Here is an 18,583-nt window from a genome sequence, read left to right on the forward strand (position 1 = left end):
CAGCCACAATTCAGCTCTGGCTGATTAATGCCTTGTGAAATGCAGGTCCAGTGTTGCCACAGCTCCTGACTTTTCAGGAGAATATCTTTCTTTTTTTCCTCCCCAAAGCCCCAGTGCATGGTTGTATATCATAGTTGTAAGTCCTTCCAGTTCTCTGTGAGCTGCCACGACAGCATGGCAACTGACAAATGAGTAGTGTGGTTCTGCCACTGGTAACCAAACCCAGGCTGATGAAGAAGTGACAGCACTAAACTTTAACCACTAGGCCATCAGGGCTGGCTCTCAGGAGAGTATCTTGGAAGAACAGCTTTTCTATTTAGGAAAAAAATCCTAAAATAACTGGATTTTTATGTGAAATGTCCTGATATTTAAATGTTGAAAACTAATTTACAGTTTAAAAAAATACTCCACAGACTAAATAAAACGTGCCTTTTGAGCCAGATTTGGCCTATGAGCTGCCATTTTGTGATCTCTGATACAAGTGATAAAGGACTATAGATAATGACTACTCACACCTGCACAGTAATTGATTCTTTACAAAGTCCTTGCATACCCATTGTTTTATCGATTCCTCATGACTACTCTGAAAAGTAGGTATTATTATCCCTATTTTACATATGAGGAATCTCAGGTTCTGAGAAATCCCCATGCAAACATTGAGTACTTTAGGCTTCAACACTTCTCTTTATCACTGTTATCTCCTCCCCTTTCCTGAACTGCTGTCTCAAATTCAGGGTGGTGGTTACATTCCTTTTGCACTGATCCCCCTCTCCCTTTTCATTGTTTTCTCACAAACTGAATTCACCTCAGATCTTCCCGATCCTTCTGGCAGTTTCCAAGAAAGTTCCCAAATTGGCAGGAGAAAATATGGTCATGGATCTCCAGCAGGAAGTTTTCATTAAACTCAAAGGCACAAGGAAATTGTTCCATTAATTGCCAGATACAGTCTAGGAACTGGGTGAAGATAGGGGATACCTCTTTAGCGTCCCCATCCAGGTGGCCACACCTGAGACATGCAAATAAAGGTAAAGAAAGACACTAGTTAACATCAGAGATTACATTGTTTGGAATAGGCTATAACAAGGTCACCTTTTGATTCTGTTGGCATGGCAAGGAAATACCTCATTCCAAAATGCCACCCAGAATCTCAAAGCTTGTAAATCCCAACAGACCTCTTAGTCACTGGCATCCTTCATTATCATCCATAATGTAAGCCATTTGGTCATCTATTCTCTTTCCTCCTACGCCCTCTTTAAGATAGCATTTTCTGCAATGATGGAAATGTTCATATCTGTGCTTCCAATACAGTAGTTACTAACTATTAAGTACTTGAGATGTGGCTGTGACTAAGGAACTGAATTTTTAATTGTATTTAATTTTAATTAATTTAAATTTAAACAGCCACATTTAGCTTTATGTGAGCAAGGACCATATCTATGTTATTTACTGTATAGTACCTGGCATGAAATAGGTATTTAATAAATATTTATTAAATGAATAAACAAACATCATCCCAGAACTGTTTACTGTTTCCTCCTCCATGATGCCCTCTTTACCAACGCTACCATCTACTGGAAACCCTATCCCACTGGAAGCAAACACAGCATCCTCAGCTTCTATACTGACTGGTCTACTCTTTCATTTAACTGAAATCTGCCACACCAAGGGCACCACGTCTTCTTGAGGTCCAAATCAAATGGAGAATACTCATCATTCCACTCTCCACATATCATAATCCTAAAACAGGGCAGAGGTGGGATCAGCTTTGTTTTTGCTCTTACCACTGATCTCTGCTACTACTTTCACTTTCTTAAAAATAATTCCATTATGAGTCATGCTGTTTAGCTTAAACTATCTTCCCCTTCCTCACTGTTGTCTTCTACCAATCTCTGAATCACTTCCCCACATTTTCTGAAGAATCTGGATCCTGTCTTAAGTACTTATCTTTGAGGTCAACACAGATGACCTACTGGCTTAGCAGGTTCCTTAACTAACTCAAATTCAATTATCTTCACCAATCTTCACCTCTACTCCACATCAGCCTCCCGTATACGTGGCCATAGGCTGGTTCTTGAAGTTACCTAGAGGTTCTTACTCCACTTTGAAATCTTAATCTCAATATTCTACTTGTACCACCATATATTTCCAAAGGCTGCTCATCTTATCTCCTCCAGCCTTCATCTTTGTACCTCTCAACCTGTCAGATTCCTACTGGCTTTCTTTTCTTCCTTATCCAGCCTATACTCTATGTTATGCCCCATCAACTATTCTCTCTTCATTTTCTTCAACTTTCTGGTCTTTCTTCAAAATCCAACCACAGACGAGCCTCAAAAGCTATGTTCTCTGCTCCCACATCCTGGCTGATGAATGCTGCTTGAGAAAATTATAAAACCATGTAAACTGATGCCATTTAAAATTAAGTCTCCACACCTAGCTAGAACTTAACTTCTCCAAAATAATCGTCATATAAGTCCTTAACACTGTTTTCCCATTAACCTTACAGCTCTTGCAAATTTTAAGCTATCTTCTCAAATTCCTAACCCATTCCATGCTGGTGTCCACAGTGTCACTGAAAAAGCTCAAGGCCATCAAGTGAAAATATCTAACTTCTGTGTCTGACACTCACACACTTAATTCCTTCTCTGCCTGTCCTTCCATCCAGTCTCCATAGAAGAGGTATTCTTTGTTATAGCTCAAGCTAATCTTTTCATTTGGACCATAGCTTTCACCTCCTCTTATCTCTTCAGGAGACTTATTCTACCAAACACTCACTGTCTCTTTCACATCTGCAACCTCATCTTCTTTAATCTTCTAAAATGCCACCAATTTCAGGAAGCCTTCTTTGCCCCAGAATGGATAAGGTTCCTTTGTTTATATTTACTCTTGTCTTCGCACTTATCATACTATACTGTCATCGCCAACTATCTCTTCTGTGAAAGAAGAGACAGAGACCATATCTGATTCAACACAGTTTCTTTAATATCTGACATATTGCTTGGCCCAATGTTTGCTGATGAAGCAAGAATGACTACATGGACCAAAATGGCTAGAGAGTGCCAACCAAATGAAATTAAATGGATACACAGCAACGGGGAAAAATAAGACCTGAAGTATAACATCCTTGAGGGTAAAACTCACTTTTTATGTGCCTTTGGTACCAGCTAGTCACTGTCTGATATACTATGCAGCACGTTGTTAGGTATTTGGTAATATTTTTTGATTGTTCTGATAACATAGGTAAAGTGTCAGTGAGGCTGTTTGGCTTATAGTAGACACTAGATAAATGTCAGCCCTTGCACTCACCTCTTACTAAAGAACAGAAATCTGTACCTGTCTTTTTTCTTATGAAAGTTTACAAGGTGCATTGTCTTAGATATTATTCTCTCTGCCTGAATGCCCTCCTCATCCCACTGTTCTGCCTAGCAAACTCCTATTCATCTCCAAAAATTCATCATTCAAAAAGTGCTACTTACACCTGAAAACCTATTCTGATTTCTTCAAGCAGAGTTAAGCACTTTTTCCTCTGTGGCTTGTGATGCCTTGTTCTTCCCTAAAATATTTAACAATTTGATATATTTGCACACTTTGAAGGAAGAGATGATATTCTACTCACCTTTGTAGCCTTAGTTCCCCAGCACAGTGTCTGGAATACTTGTTTCTTGATGAAAAGAGATTTATGTCATGTTCAACTTACTGTTCCTTCCTACACAAGAACATACTGGGGTTTTGATAAACCTCACCCTAATGAACTCTCTTTAGCCTCCTCCTTTAAAATGAGGATATTTTTACCTTTGAGAGAACTTGTGGCCCATGGATATCCATTCCTTCTCTATCAGGATCTTCATTTTTATACAAAAAGAAAATTTTCCATTAGGAAAACCATAAAATGAATTAACCATACATATAAAAATATCAAAATACTTTGCTCAAATGGACTTTGTACAAGTTTGGGTTGAACTCATCATAAATAGAGTTAATTTCCAAAATGATAACTAAGCACTTAACTTGGATTTCATTTAAAGGACTATATAGGCTACCTTCAAATTCCAAATGCTCTCAGGAAAAATTATTCTGAATTTTATCCAGTGTCTCATTTCTTTTGGCTTTTATATGATGTGTGACAAGCCATTTGAGCCATAGCTAAATGCAATCCTGATAAACATGATATTGAATTAAATCTATGAAAAAACAAGAATCCAAAGGCAGTATTTGGGTTTTGTACCAAGATTTGTTCTACAAACCTATTTCTAATCATTTAAAAAAAATCACTTCCAAAAAAATGAGGATACACTCCTATTGTGAGTTCTGTTTCTTTAAAGATCAACTAAGAAGACTTGGATTCAGCACCAGAAAACAATCACAAGTCTGACATACAAACAGCTGACAAGTTGAAGATGATGAACCCGTCAGACAGCCTATTTAATAGTTCTCCATTCAGCTTTGCAAACTTTTAGAGTCTTTCCTACCCCTTATAGCAGCCAATACAACTTACCTTCTGATAGATAAGAAACTATGTTGAATGTGCAACAGAAAGTATATAGACCGCAAATGCCTAGTTTAGTGGAAAGAAGCTAAATTGAAAAACAACTATTTTTTTTTTTAATTTCTAACATGTATTTTATTCTTAACACTCATAATTGCATACAAAAACCCCAGCAATTTGTAGTCTCAAAAATTTCATGCAAGGGATCAAAAGAAAACATTTTTTTAATTTTTTTTTATTGAGTTATTGATAGGTTACAATCTTGTGAAATTTCAATTGTACATTAATGTTTGTCAGTCATGTTGTAGGTGCACCACTTCACACTTTGTGCCCACCCCCCACCCCACCTTTCCCCTGGTATCCACTAAACTGTCCTTGAGAGAATTATGTTAAGTGAAAAACAACTATTTTTTATATTTGGAGCTCCTTCCTATAGAAAACAAGTTGGTTGAGAGTTATTTTTGATTTATTCACAATCTGTCACTCATGCAAAGTAAAATACAATCACTTGTCCTCTTACCATGAGTCCCTTGAATGTCCTATAGAATGGATCTAGGAGGATGCTGGCCACAGAGCAGACTTGTGCTGTGCGGTCCCACCCATCAGAACAATGGACTAAGACATTGGCCTTTTCTACCTTCACTGCCTGTGAAGACAAGAGGCAAAAAGTTGCATAAACAACTTTTGCATAGTATGCTGGGTTAACAAATAGGGTTGCCAAATACCATCCCTGTAGCACAGAGAACTTGGTCTTACTGGGTTACATTAGTTTCTTTCTTCTCATAATATTGACATCTTCTATGGGGAATGAAAAATAAAATAAAGGAATGTAATAGAAGAAGAAGAGCTTAACTAATAGGAAAACCAACATATGATGCAGGGTAAAAAGAAAAACAAAGAGCGTTCTAAATTGATAAAACTTCTGAAGAAGACAACGATCAATTCTCAGAGAGAGAAGTGGGAAAGAGGAAGAATTCATGCTCAAAAACAAAGATAGGACAGTTCTGCATTCTAGTCCCATATCTGACAAAGATTTCTTCTGGAGTCCTTAGCCATTTAATCTGATTAACATAAATTCTTTCAACTTAAGATGGAAAGATTTACCTGTCTTAGGTCAGTTTCTATACAATTAAAATAATGTAAGAATCTGGGCAGTTATTTAACCTGGGCAGTTTTGACAATGGTAAACATTGAACATTCACTTATTCATTATAACACTTAATTATGTATCCCTCTGTACCAGGTATGTGATAGGTATTAGAGATACAAAAATGAGACAGTTTCTGCCTTCAAGGAGCTCACAACCTAGTCAGGGTGACCAAAGGTAAATAAATCAATACAATACAGTGGAAAGACTGCTGCTACAGTGTAATGTGTAGTAACTATATCCTTTTGTAGGAGTCACGGAAGCTTGAGCCTTGAAGAAAAGAGTAGGATTTCCTTAGGTGAGGAAGGAGAAGAAAATTAATTTATTCATTCATTCATTTATCCACCTACCTAGTCAATAATTACTGAGTGACTATACAAGAAGTGCTATGGTGTGCACTGGGGATACAAAGGAGACAAACACTTAAATGAATGACTACAAACCAATGATAACTAAAACAATAAAAGTCCATACCAGGTACAACAAAGGCACAAAATAACCAAAGAGAAGGAAATAACTAAAATGGGTCTTATTGGATGAGTAAGCATTTGTCAGATGGACCAGGAGGAAAGGACATTCCAGGAAGGGGGCACAACATTACAGCATGTACAAAGGCAAGGAGGCATGACATAGGTAAGAAACTCTAAAGTAGCTTGGTTATGGTTAAGGCTAGGTTGGGAGAGAGGGAGTGAGGAGAGACAGGCCTGGCAAGTAGGCATTTTATCTGGTGGCAATAGGGAACCACTGAGGTGTTAAGAGCAGAGACATGCCATGATCAAATGTGCTTACTGTGGTGGCAGTAAAGAGAATGGATTGGGAGGACATGAGTTTGGATTTAGAAAGACCAGTCAGAGAACTACTAAAATTGTGAAAGGCAATGAGGGCTTGAACCAAGGCCTCAGCAGTGGGAAAAGAAGAAAATGGATCAAGAATGAAAATTTAACAGGGCATAGTGAGAGAATGGATATGGGATAAAGGAGAAGGAAGAGTCAAGCATGATTCTGAAATGTGTGCCTTAGTAACTAGGTAGATAACAGTACCATTAGTCTGAACAGTGAACATAGAAGAAACAAGTTTTAATTGGTGTTGGGAGCAGGCAAGAAGATTTCAGTTTGGGCCACGGTGAGTCTGAGGTAGTTGAAGGATATCCAGTGGAAAGTCCAGTGGACAAGTGGATATGTGGGTCTGGAGTTCAGGAGAGGGAGGAAACTGGGTCAGAGTGTAGATTTGACTGCTATATAAATAGAGGTACTAGTGGAAACTGTGTGCGTGGCTGTTGCTGTCCAGGAAGAGACCAAAGTGAGAAAAGGAAAGACCTTAAAAAGCAGTGACTTTTGGGGCTGGCCCAGTGGCACAGTGGTTAAGTTTGCATGTTCCGCTTTGGCAGCCTGGGGTTCGCCGGTTCGGATCCCGGGTGCCGACATGGCACTGCTTGACAAGCCATGCTGTGGTAGGCATCCCACATATAAAGTAGAGGAAGATGGGCACGGATGTTAGCTCAGGGCCAGTCTTCCTCAGCAAAAAGAGGAGGATTAGCAGCGGATGTTAGCTCAGGGCTAATCTTCCTCAAAAACAATACAAAACAAAACAGTGACTTTTAAGGGGAAAGTGGGGGGTGGGGGGGCTATTACAGGAGTCAGCCTGTGCAAAAGCAGCCTGAAAAGTAGAAAGAGAACCAGGAAAGAGTAGTTGGACTAAAGCCAAGACTACAAAAATGGTTCAAAGAGAAAGGGGTTAACAGTACTAAATGCAGCAAAGAAGTCAAAACAGAATGAAGACTAGAGTGATCCTTATATTTGAGAAGTCAGGGGTCATTAGTAAGCAACAACAGTAGTAATGGTATGGAAATCATATCTCAGTGAACTAAAGAGTAAAGGGACATGAGGAAGTGCTAATGGGGAAGGCCAACTACTTTCAAGAAAGCTCTAACCAAGAGGGAAAAGGACAATAGCTAGAAGAGGATAAGAAAAGTTCTTTTTCTTTAGGAATGAGAAAGTATTTCAGCACATTTATGAGGGATAAAGCCAGTCAAAAGCAGTATGTTGGAAATGTGGGAGAAAGAGGTTCCTTGAAGAAAGGGGATGGAATTTAGAATACAGGTAGATGGAATTAGTCTTACACAGAAGATGGAGCACCATTTCCTCTGAGATAGCAAGGAAAAAGAGCCACCCCCAAAAGTGGCAAGGATTACTAGTGGGAAGATAAGAGATAAACTTAATTTTTCCATGAAGAAGGAGACATGTTTGAATATGTGCTTAGAGAGGGGAGTAACAGTGGTGTAGCCAGCTTAAAAGCAAGGTACAAATTAGGAATATCTGTTTGGTGGACCAGGACTGGGACCAATTAATATGGCTATGGGATATACTTCCTTGCAGCAATGTTTAGTAGTCAGGATATAAAAGCAGAGAAAGTAGAAAATGATGGGATTAGCAGGGCAGGTAGAGGGGAAGGATAACGGGCAAGGTAGAATGGATGCAGTGCTACACCACCAGGTCTTGGCTAGATAGGGAAGAAGGTGGGAGAAGGAGGAAAAAGAGGAGTTAAAAGTATAGAAGTCTCTATAGGATAGAAGAACCAAGCTAGTTAGAGTGAGAGTGTGAGAACTGGAGTATAAAAGTTCAAAGAACTATTAGTGCAGAGTGTTTGATAGGTTGTACATGCACGTTCAAATCTTCTGGAATGAGAGAAAGAATCAGGATGGAGAGGAAGGTGCTAAGGCCATTCCCAAAGTCTTTAATGGAGAAGGGAGAGTAACTAGGAGAGGTACAGAGTGGTATAGCTAAATGAAACAGACCTGAAAGGAGGAAGGAGTTTTGTAAGGAGCATGGGTAATACTGAACCTGCTGTGGGCCCTGCAGTTCATGGGGTGTGGGAAAATGAGTAACCTTTGTAGTAGAAGGTACAAAAGAAATGATATTCCTAGAAGAATAGTTAGGTTACAGGTGAGACAAGATTTAGAGAGATATGGAAAAAAGTTTCTCAACCTTTGTAACTTCTCAGTTAACCAGACACCTCAGGTAGTGTCAGAGGTCTGACAGTAGCAACTACACTCTTTCCTAGGGCTCCAAATGGAGTGAAAAGTCACTGGTGGACAGGAAAAGATGCTCGATTTCACTAATGATTAAAGAAATGCAAATTAAAATGTGACATAAAATACATCGCCAATCATATTGGAAAAGATTAAAAAGACTGATGATAACCACTGCTAGCAATGTGAAGAAATAGGCATTGTCGGTGGTAATGGAAACTGGTGGACATTTGGAGGACAATTTGGCCACATCTAGAAAAGTCTGAAATATTTATACTTTTTGACTCAGAAAAACCATTTCTAAGAATGTCCACACATATAAAGATAAATATCCAAAGGTATTTGGTGCAACAATGTCTTGCAATTGTGAAAAACTAGGAATAACTGAACTGCCCATTAACATGGGACTATGATAAATTCACATAATGGAATATTATACAGTCACTGAAAAGAATGAAGTAGTACTGACTGAACTGACCTGGAAAACGTTCATTATATAATAAGTGTAAAAAGTCAGTTGCAGAACAATATTCACAGTATAATCCCAATTTTACAAAGTGGTAATAATATATGTAAGTATATATCTTAAAAAAAACTCTACAGCTGTACTGTCCAATATGGTATTCACTAGCCATAAGTCACTATTTAAATTCAAATTCATTAAAATTAAATAAAACTAAAAATTCAGTTGCTCAGTCTCACTAGCCACAATTCAAGTGTCCAACTGCCACATGTGGCTAGTGGCTATTGTATTAGTACACATCTAGAACATTTCCATCCTCATAGAAAGTTCAAGTAGACAGTGATGATCTAGAGGCATACACATTAAACTATTAAAAGTCATGTGTGTGTTGTGGGACAAACTACTGTGGACGCTTACATTTTATGTTATACATTTCTGAAATGTTTACTTCCTTGATAATGAACATGGATAACTTTGATAATGAGAAAAAATAAAATAAAGATAATGACAAAGAAAGAGAGAGAGGGAGGGGTACTATAGTGTTTTTGAGAACAAGAAGTTCACTATTGCCAGGGTCTTATAGACAACAGGGAGCCAATGGAGGATTTTGAGCTTAAAGTAACATTATCACATGTGCTCAAGAAAGGAGTTTAGAAGCAATTTGGTGGCCAAACTGGGGAGAACTACTAGAGATAAGTAAACCAGTTAGGAAGTTACTATAGTACTTTAGGCAAGGGATGATGAATATCTTAACTAGGGAAGTAGCAGTAGAGGCTGGAAAGAAAGGACAGATTGGAGAAACACTTTTGAGGTAGAACTGGTAGGACTGGGCAATCGCCAGATGGAGGGAAAGAGAAAGAATTCAAGGCTGACTGAGTTTTCAAGCTTGGAATACTGGATAGGTGGTGATGGAGATGGGGAGCACAGGGTAACTGTACAATCCCAAGCCTATCTTTTCCATTCATTCATTTTAATTCAACCGATATTTATGAAGTTGTACTGAGGGATAAAATATACCCCTCTTCTAGATCCTCACTCTCTTTGGGCTAATGACGTTAGTTTCATAAAGGGAATATAGATGTATGGGTGTAGGAGATGTAAAAAAGGAACAGTATGAAGGATAGTTAGAACAGTGGGCTTGAAACAACCAAGTGGATCACATAGTAAACATTAATAAACATATTACAACGAAAAATGTAGGCACTAGGACTAGGAAAGTGAAAAGCACTAGGGCTGGATATTTAAGTCAGTTAATTATACACACTGTTCAAATCTTTTAAGCTAGAGGCTATATAATTTATTACCTTCAACCGAGAAAATGACAGCAGAGGAGTGAAAAGTCATTGTCTCCTTTTCTCTACTTTTAATGGGGGTGGGGTGAAAAGGGAGAGTTGTCATGTAGGAATATTGATATCAACAAAACTTCAAAATGGGAAAATGTGCATTCTAAATTTCTTTATTTTTTACATCGCCTAGCAAATGATACAGAGGACAGTGTTCTAGCAGTCAGAAAATAAGTGAGTCAGCATAAATGAAGCCTGCTTAGGCTGCATTCAGAGGCAGACCTATACAAAGAAGTCAAAAAGTTCTGCTTTATACTCAGAGCTTTGAAAACCCATAGATACACAAGCTCTTCATTTATTTTACACCCACTTTTACTTCCTCTTGATACCTCGGAATCAACACAAAAATACATCAGAGAGTATTTGAGCTGGAAGGACCATTAGAGATCATCTAAGAGTTTTTAACCTGAAGTCCAGAGGTCTGTGGGCCCCCTGAAATTAAGGTCCATTTTTTGTATGTATAGCCTTATGTACAGTTTTCCAGGGGGAGAGAGTCCGTCATATTCTCAGAGATCTCTGGGTCCCCCAAAAGTTATACCATTAGATTCTAGTCCAACCACCTTGTTTTACGTATAGAGAAACTAAGATCCAGAGAAGGGAAGAGATTTATCAAGGCAGAGAGTGAATTAGTGGCAGAGATGAATCTAGAAACTAGGTTTCTTTACAACAATATTTCCACCATGATACACTGCTACTTCAAGAGATCCCATAATTAAAGTCAGTGCAAGTTCTTAAAAGTCCTGATTATTACCTTTGCAATGAAAATTCCAGCATCCATAATAGCTTTAATGTGTCTCAACCACCCTGAGCTCTCCAGGCCGCTAAGAAATTCACTCATTGTTGGAGTTTTCAATTCACAAACTAAGGTAGAAAAGGAAGCAAAGATTGAAATTTACAATTACCTCAGTTTATTCACCAAGAAAGGAGACAAAGTGGATCCCCATTTCGTAAATGAGGAAGCTGAGGCACAGAAAGGACAAATGATTAGTTGGAAACCACACAATGAGTCAGGGACAGGACTAGGGCTAGAGCCTACCATATCTCCCAGCTTGGGTCTCTGCTTTCTTGAGTTGTAGAACCCACCCCCACGCCCACAGAAATCTCTGAAGAAGAGAGTCAGAAGACTGAGTCAGCATCCACAGGAAAACACTCACATTTCCTTTGATTGGAAAACACATTTGATTCCCATCCTAATTCCACCCAGACCATCAACATCTGTCTCTACTCCCACACCCCCACCACTTCCCTACAGCCCTGTGCTGTCTCAACAGGTTGAAAAAAAAAATTCCAGTTAATTTAATACACTTTGTACTGGTTATCCAGCAGAGGGCAATCTTTTGTTTCAAAAATCTGTAAAAGGTCCCCTTCTTCCATAGTACTATAGAATAATCTGGGACAAAAAGAAAGGCAGAAGAAACCCAAGGAAGAGGAACACTAATATCCTAAAAGGGATGCAAGACTGAGGAGACAGGATCTGATAAGGGTCATGTCAGGGAGAGGTCCTAGCAGACAGCATAAGTACAAAACTGAAGAATAGAGGAATAACAGGGAGTTCACTAAAGAAGGCAGGTTTTCACTATTTCCTCCTGAGTTGACATACCACTTCATGGAATCCTGGGTAGTGGCTTTCGAAGAAATGTTCTAGACTCAAGAGTCTTATAAGGCCCCAATCTCATTTTTATCCCATTCTGACTCCAATTATCTTGCAGTGATGACAAATGACCCAACTTATCTGATATCAGCTTTATTCCTTTAAAGTCTAAATTCACCCCTTTTACCAGTACAGTGATGAAATCAGACTGACTCCTTATAGCACATTAAATGAGGTGACTTCTTACCTTGAGGATGATGAAATGAATCCCAAATTCATTTATACTTATGTTGATCTACTCACCCCTGAACAACAGCCTCTGTAATTCTATAGAGAGAAATGATTTCAACAGCAACTAAACCCAGATGGACTCCACTGAGTTATGAAGCTGAACATCTTGGTTCCTCTGCCAGACCAACACTGCTATAATTCAGTACTGTGTAAGTTGGGTTCATACTATATAGTAAAAACCTTATCACCTATTGACTCTGCTCACCTGGTTGCTTTTATGGTCTACCCCCAATCAGGCATGCTTTTTGTGTATATAATAATGCAAAGCTATGGCCTCTGGCCTAGCCAAGGTGAAATCCCTGTACCTTCCAAGAGTTTCTGCAGGCTGCTCCGCATCACGTGGATGTTCTCAATGCCCATGAACCTGAAGCGAATGTTGGCATAGTTGTCTTCGTTTTCATACCCCTTCCCAGCTGCTCGGTTGGCTATGGCATTCAACTGCAATAGTTGAGAACATAGTAGAGCAGATAGAGCAGATGATGAAAGAACAGGGTTCAGCAATCTCAATGCCTCATTCTAAACAGTTTTAAATCTTACCCATTTAAAAAGAAGGTAAATCAGACAGGGCACATTCTGGAATGGAGAGAATTTCACTGATTTTTAGATCAGGTATCTTAAATAACACAGTAGTATAGGGAAAGAGAGAGATTTAGTGTTTTTGTTTTATTACTAAAACCCTGATTAAGAGATTGAAAGATATGGTAGCTGTAAAGATATCTGATCTGAAGAACTGAAATAATTTTGAGCTTCCTATCACAAACAAATGTTTTCTCAGCTAAAAAGGCATTATACTGAGAAACATGTGAAAGTTCAAAAATCTTTAGAACTGAGAGGCTCTAGAAAGAAGTCTAAGATCTTCAGGGCCAATTAATTTAAATAGCTATTCTAGAAAAATGTCTAAAACATAATTGCATGAGATAAATGACTTTTACTCACTGATAAAATTGAAACGGAACTACCAAGAGCTGTTTTTAATGCTATGGTCAGCTTGTGGTAATCAGAGTATTTCTAAGTCATATGAAGAATGCTGGGAGGGATGGAAAGTAAATGAGACTTGCAGAAAGGAGATATTAATACAATAACTAGAAAGTAGCCAAGATACCTTCTAGGATGATAACCCTGTTACTAATTAAATGATTTTCTGTTGTCTGGGCCTGTTTTCTCATCTTCCAGTATTGTACATTTCAGAAGGCAGGAGGAGCATGTATGTGGACAGGGTGTGGTTTTTGTATTAATAGAAAAGAATGCCATTAAAACCTCAAAAGCACAAACTATTCACGTTTACATATGCATAGGAAAGAAGTCTAAGTGTCAACATATTCTGTTTAGAATGTAAGTACTTGTTAAAGGGAGAAACGTGATGGTAATTTTGATATCTTACCACACAATGTCACTGAGCTTTCATTAAATTAATGACACACGTCAAAGGAACATCTGTGGAGGTATAAGCAACAGCCACCTAGTAGCAAGGAAGTTTGCTGTGATTGATGGATGCTTCAGAAAACAAAACACTAATTACAGTAGTCCCTACCCAGGTCTGGGCAGCACTAGAAAAGCCAGCTACTGCAGACAGTTGGTTATATCATACTAGTACACACTCTTTGAGAATATGTTTGGCAGATCTGAGGAACAGCTACATAGTAGCAGCCCAGTGTTCAAGTAGGGAAGACATATAATATTTATTGAGCCCCTAGTATATGCCAGACACTGTGATAGATCCTTTATATACACTATCTCATTTAAATCCTCACTACAGTCCCTCCAGATAGGTACTATGATTATTCCTATAAGAACACAGGCTCAGAGAGATAAACTAATTTCAACCAGGATCATATGGATAAGGGCTAAAGGAAGGATCTGACCTCAGGTTTGTCTGACTTCCAAGATTGTAATTTTTTCACTACAGTACAGTTTCTACTAAAAGTATAGATCTAAGCATCCAGAAGAGGGAAGTTGCTAGATACTTCTAGGCCTTCTGAGAAAGGAAAAAGGGACCTGTTAAAGAGGGCTTTTGGTCTTGGGTTTGGACAAAAGCACCAATCCTTTCGGTTGTTCAAAAGCTTGGTTTCTTTCTCTTTACCATTTTAAGATTATTTAATCTTGATGAAAGATACAGATTTGATTACTCTTTCCAATCCCAGAATGTGAGATATAGGTACAGTTGAAGCAAGTCAGTAAACTTCTGAGAAACTGAAGGATGGTGCCTGAGCAGAAAGGGAAGTTATTTTCTCTCTTGAGCCCAGTCAGTCCTAGGTAGCTCTGAAGAACAGCCAGTGCAAGATCCCCAAAATGGGGCAGAGAGGTGTCTAAGGCCACTATCTGGTTTTGTGTGCATCCAATTACTCAACTCTGAAGCCACAACAACCTGGCTTAGGCTTAGATCTAAATCACCAATTTAGCAATCACTAGTCAGCAATGAAACCTCCTAGTCAGCCATACTCCACACATCAAAGTAGAAGCAAAATTATTTCTTTCTGGGGCTCTTTGTGAAAAGGACAACCTTCAAGAAAAGGTAATCTGTCCTTTACTTGCTCTCATGGGGCACAATTAATTCTTCTGCAATCCCTTATAGAGCTAAACAAAATGTTGAAGGTCAAGGAATTAATGCAGTGTGTTTAGGCTGATACTTAGGTTGATCTGAGGACCCTCCTTTCTGTGACATTCACCTTTGAAAGGGTCAGCCTGGCAAAACACATTGTAACAAATCACGCAGCTTTTGGCTTTTGGAAAGATCAAAGGATTTCACTAGGCCCATGTCCACTGCCAAAATCCATGGCAAAATTACTTTCCTGGTCTTTTCTTTTCTAGGACCAAGATTTACACTGCACTTCATTGAACTATGAAAAAATTAATCAGCAAATAGTGCTGTGTGCTAAAAAATTACTGCCATATAAGCCAAAGAATTTTTGTTAATCATATAGCAGTCACATTTGTGAGCCCTGCTCCTTTAGGACACACGAAAGTATTATTAACCCACTGTGGTTTAATACATTATGTACAGAAAGATATGTTCGTATTAATAAGTTTCCAGTGTTAAGTTGAAGTGCTCTCTCTGATAGTAGATTTAGACCACAGAAGAGGAATACTGAAAATTCTGATTAAGGAACAGATTTAGCGAAAAAGATGAGGGAATGTCAAAGAGCCTCCAGGCCATTCAATTCAGATATCACAAATTCAGGAGGCGGCAAAGGTAGGTTGTTCAAAGTACCTGCTCACAGTCTTGCTTTACAGTGACAGTCTACAATAAAATGAGCTCCAATGGCTTGCTCAAATGATTTTACACTATAAGCCCATATAACACAAACCTAACTTTCCCAATAACACTGTAAAGCTCAACATGTGGGGAGAGGGATTGCAAGATGAGTGAAGTAGGAACATCAAAGAGGTCATTGAAGAATAGATACCTTTGGTCTTGTGTCTACAACATACATAAACTGGCCCCCTGGGTTTGTTTGGCTAATGGCCTCTAGCAAGAGCTCATCATCTATGCAGCGAGTGTTAAATCCAGACAGAGGCTGGCTACAGCGGCAAATGGCAGCCTGTAAGGAAAAAACGTGTCAGTTGAGTGATCATAAGCAAAGATGGTCACAATTCCTCATTGATCCCAGGTTCAATGAGCAGAGGAAGAGGATACACCAATTCAGGACAGTGCATCAAAGAGAGATGTAGCTCTGAAGCCCAGCCATTCCACTGACATTGGGGCACCCTCCTGCCTCCCTCTGGCATGTTGGCTGTATTACCACAAACTGCTGCTCAGAATACTCTTTTTTTATTTTCTACCTGGCTAAGATTCCCAACCCAGTCTTGGCAAATACAGACTACCAGAAAATCATATCTTGAATGTTTCCTTAATAAAATTCTATTCTCAATAAGTATTAGGCTAGTATTTTTCTGAAACTGCTCTGCTTTTTTTTTTCAAGTAATTTTATTGGGATTATAATGGTTTATAACACTGTGTAATTTCAGGTGTACATTATTGTTTATCAATTCCTGAATACACTTCATCATGCGCACCCCCAGTAGTCTAATTTTTATCCATCACCATATGTATGTGTCCCTTTATCCCTTTTGCCCACCTCCCAACTCCATTCCCCTCTGGCAACCACTAATCTGTTCTCTTTATCCACGTATTTGTTATTTTCCACATATGAGTGAAATCATGCAGTATTTGTCTTTCTCTGTCTGGCTTATTTCACTTAACATCATACCCTCAAGGTCTATCCGTGTTGTTGCAAATGGGACTACTCAGCCATAAAAACTGCCCCACTTTTTATAGTCCCAGTATTATCTCCCATATAAACCAGAGGCTTGCAGTGGCAGGAGAATTCAAGACAGAGCAAAGATCTAGAGTGTCTAAAGAGAACAGGGTTCACCCATTTCCAGAGTTAATAGCAAATTGGAGGGCTGGTTTGTTTCAAGCCATTTCAATATAAAAACAACATAGCTATTTAGCAGGTATGTCTGGTAATGATTAGTTAATGGACTGCATTACACTTTGCTGTGGTTTTTAAGGAGTCTGCTTACTTTGATAGTTTGACACAAGGACACCCACTACTCTTTAGCACTTGAATAGTTGCCTTGAGAACTTGACTGTTTGTCTAACTCCAGATCTCAGAGTGACCACAACGGGCAAGAACTATCCTATGGAAGTTATCCTTTCCTATGGAAGGGGACTCAAATAGAAGAGCTAAGTGCTTTTCACTACTTCCTTAAATTATATGAAAAGTAGTGAGAAAGAATCAAGGACATCTGTGTTCTAGTGGGAAGCTACAGTCCTCAAATATCTTCTCATACAACTAGTTCCCTTTCATTCAACAACTTCCCATCAAGCTGGAGCCTGCAGAGAAGGAAACAAACAAATGAGCACACTAAAAATGTCACTTCGCATCTGCACAATACTTCCCAATTTACAAAGTCCACATATATTTTTCCGTCACATGACCCAGTTAAAAACCCTCAGAAGTACTACAGTTCAGAGAAGTAACTTGCTTGAGGTCACACAGCTAGGAAGTGGCAGTGGTGGGACTTAAACCCAGGTCTTCTAGAGCCAGGTTTAGTTCTCATAAGAGAAGTCTGCTCAACTCACATTGTTCTCTTTGTAGAGGTAGGAGAGCACAGGTACACGTTCTTTACTTCTGAACTTCGAACTTCCAACCACCGTTCCCAAGGTAACAGATTTAGGAACCACTATTTCAGGAGGGTAGGTACTGCATATCTAAAAGAAAATAAACTCACTTTTTTAAACTCATTTTTTTTTACATTTTTCACTTGCCAGCAACAGGTTAGAATAGCAATCACTCAAACATTAGCTGACTGGTATTTATCATTTAGAATCATCCATTCCTCAGAAACAGGAACAAAATATCCTTGATGCATAAAAGATTTTCTAAGCATGGTACTATTTCCTAGAAAGGAAAATAGTGAGACATACAAGAACAAAATATAACTTTAGAATAACTAACATTATAAGTAGAAACATATGTCTATCCTTACTCTGAAATTCCTACACTTGCCTATCAGAATTAACAATGTATATTGCAAACAAGTAAGTTAAAACAAATAGACTCAAACGTAAGGCAGAGGTGGAGAAGGAGGAAACATGATTAATCTTTCTTAAAATGCATACTGGGTTTCAAGTATGCACATCCTGAGGATATTTAAAATACTAGTCTAGAGGTGGAGGTATTGACATTTTAGTTGTTACTTACTCTATAAAAAGACTGATACAGTTTCTTAAATTTATCAGCTTTTAGTGGTTATCAAAATCTATCTTTCCAAAGAGATAATGACAAAATATTATAACAGTATAGACTTAACATTGCCAAAATATTTCTAATCACTCCAATAAGTAAAGAACACTCAAACATTTGATGATGGATCAAATAAAAAAGTGAATAGGCAAAAAATATTAGAGGTGGATCAGATCAAGAATGCTCTACATAACTCACTAAAGTCAATGTCCTCAGAGGCCAGCTCTGGTGGCCTAGTGGTTAAGTTCAGTGCGCTCTGCTTTGGCAGCCCAGATTCAGTTCCCTGGGGCAAACCTACACCACTCCTCTGTGGCCATGCTGTGGCAGTGGCTCACATACAAAAAGAGGAAAATTGGCAACAGATGTTAGCTCAGGGCAAATCTTCCTCAGCAAAAAAAAAAAGAAAAAGAAAAGAAAAGAAAAGAAAAAAGTGTCAATGTCCTAAGAACACCAAACATTTGAAAAAGAAAATGTTCTCTACCCATCC

General features: G+C 38.6%; 1 protein-coding gene across 7 annotated transcripts in view; it reads right to left on the reverse strand.

The window, feature by feature from the left end:
- The window catches only part of MTMR8 (myotubularin related protein 8), a 182,138-nt gene that overhangs the window by 95,159 nt on the left and 68,396 nt on the right, over positions 1 to 18,583 (reverse strand). For all 7 annotated transcript variants that reach the window (XR_011499631.1, XM_070502048.1, XM_070502049.1 and 4 more), the window contains 7 exons: positions 17,433 to 17,561; positions 15,751 to 15,885; positions 12,652 to 12,784; positions 11,216 to 11,325; positions 5,004 to 5,129; positions 3,790 to 3,839; positions 806 to 1,006 (listed from right to left, as the gene is read on the reverse strand). Coding sequence is in view for 6 of the 7 variants with exons in the window: in XM_070502048.1 (XP_070358149.1) it covers positions 806 to 1,006; positions 3,790 to 3,839; positions 5,004 to 5,129; positions 11,216 to 11,325; positions 12,652 to 12,784; positions 15,751 to 15,885; positions 17,433 to 17,561 (884 nt within the window). In the remaining variant the exon portion in view is untranslated. The remainder of the gene's footprint in view (positions 1 to 805; positions 1,007 to 3,789; positions 3,840 to 5,003; positions 5,130 to 11,215; positions 11,326 to 12,651; positions 12,785 to 15,750; positions 15,886 to 17,432; positions 17,562 to 18,583) is intronic.

Source organism: Equus asinus, chromosome X (genome assembly GCF_041296235.1).
Source record: "Equus asinus isolate D_3611 breed Donkey chromosome X, EquAss-T2T_v2, whole genome shotgun sequence".
NCBI lineage: Eukaryota > Metazoa > Chordata > Mammalia > Perissodactyla > Equidae > Equus > Equus asinus.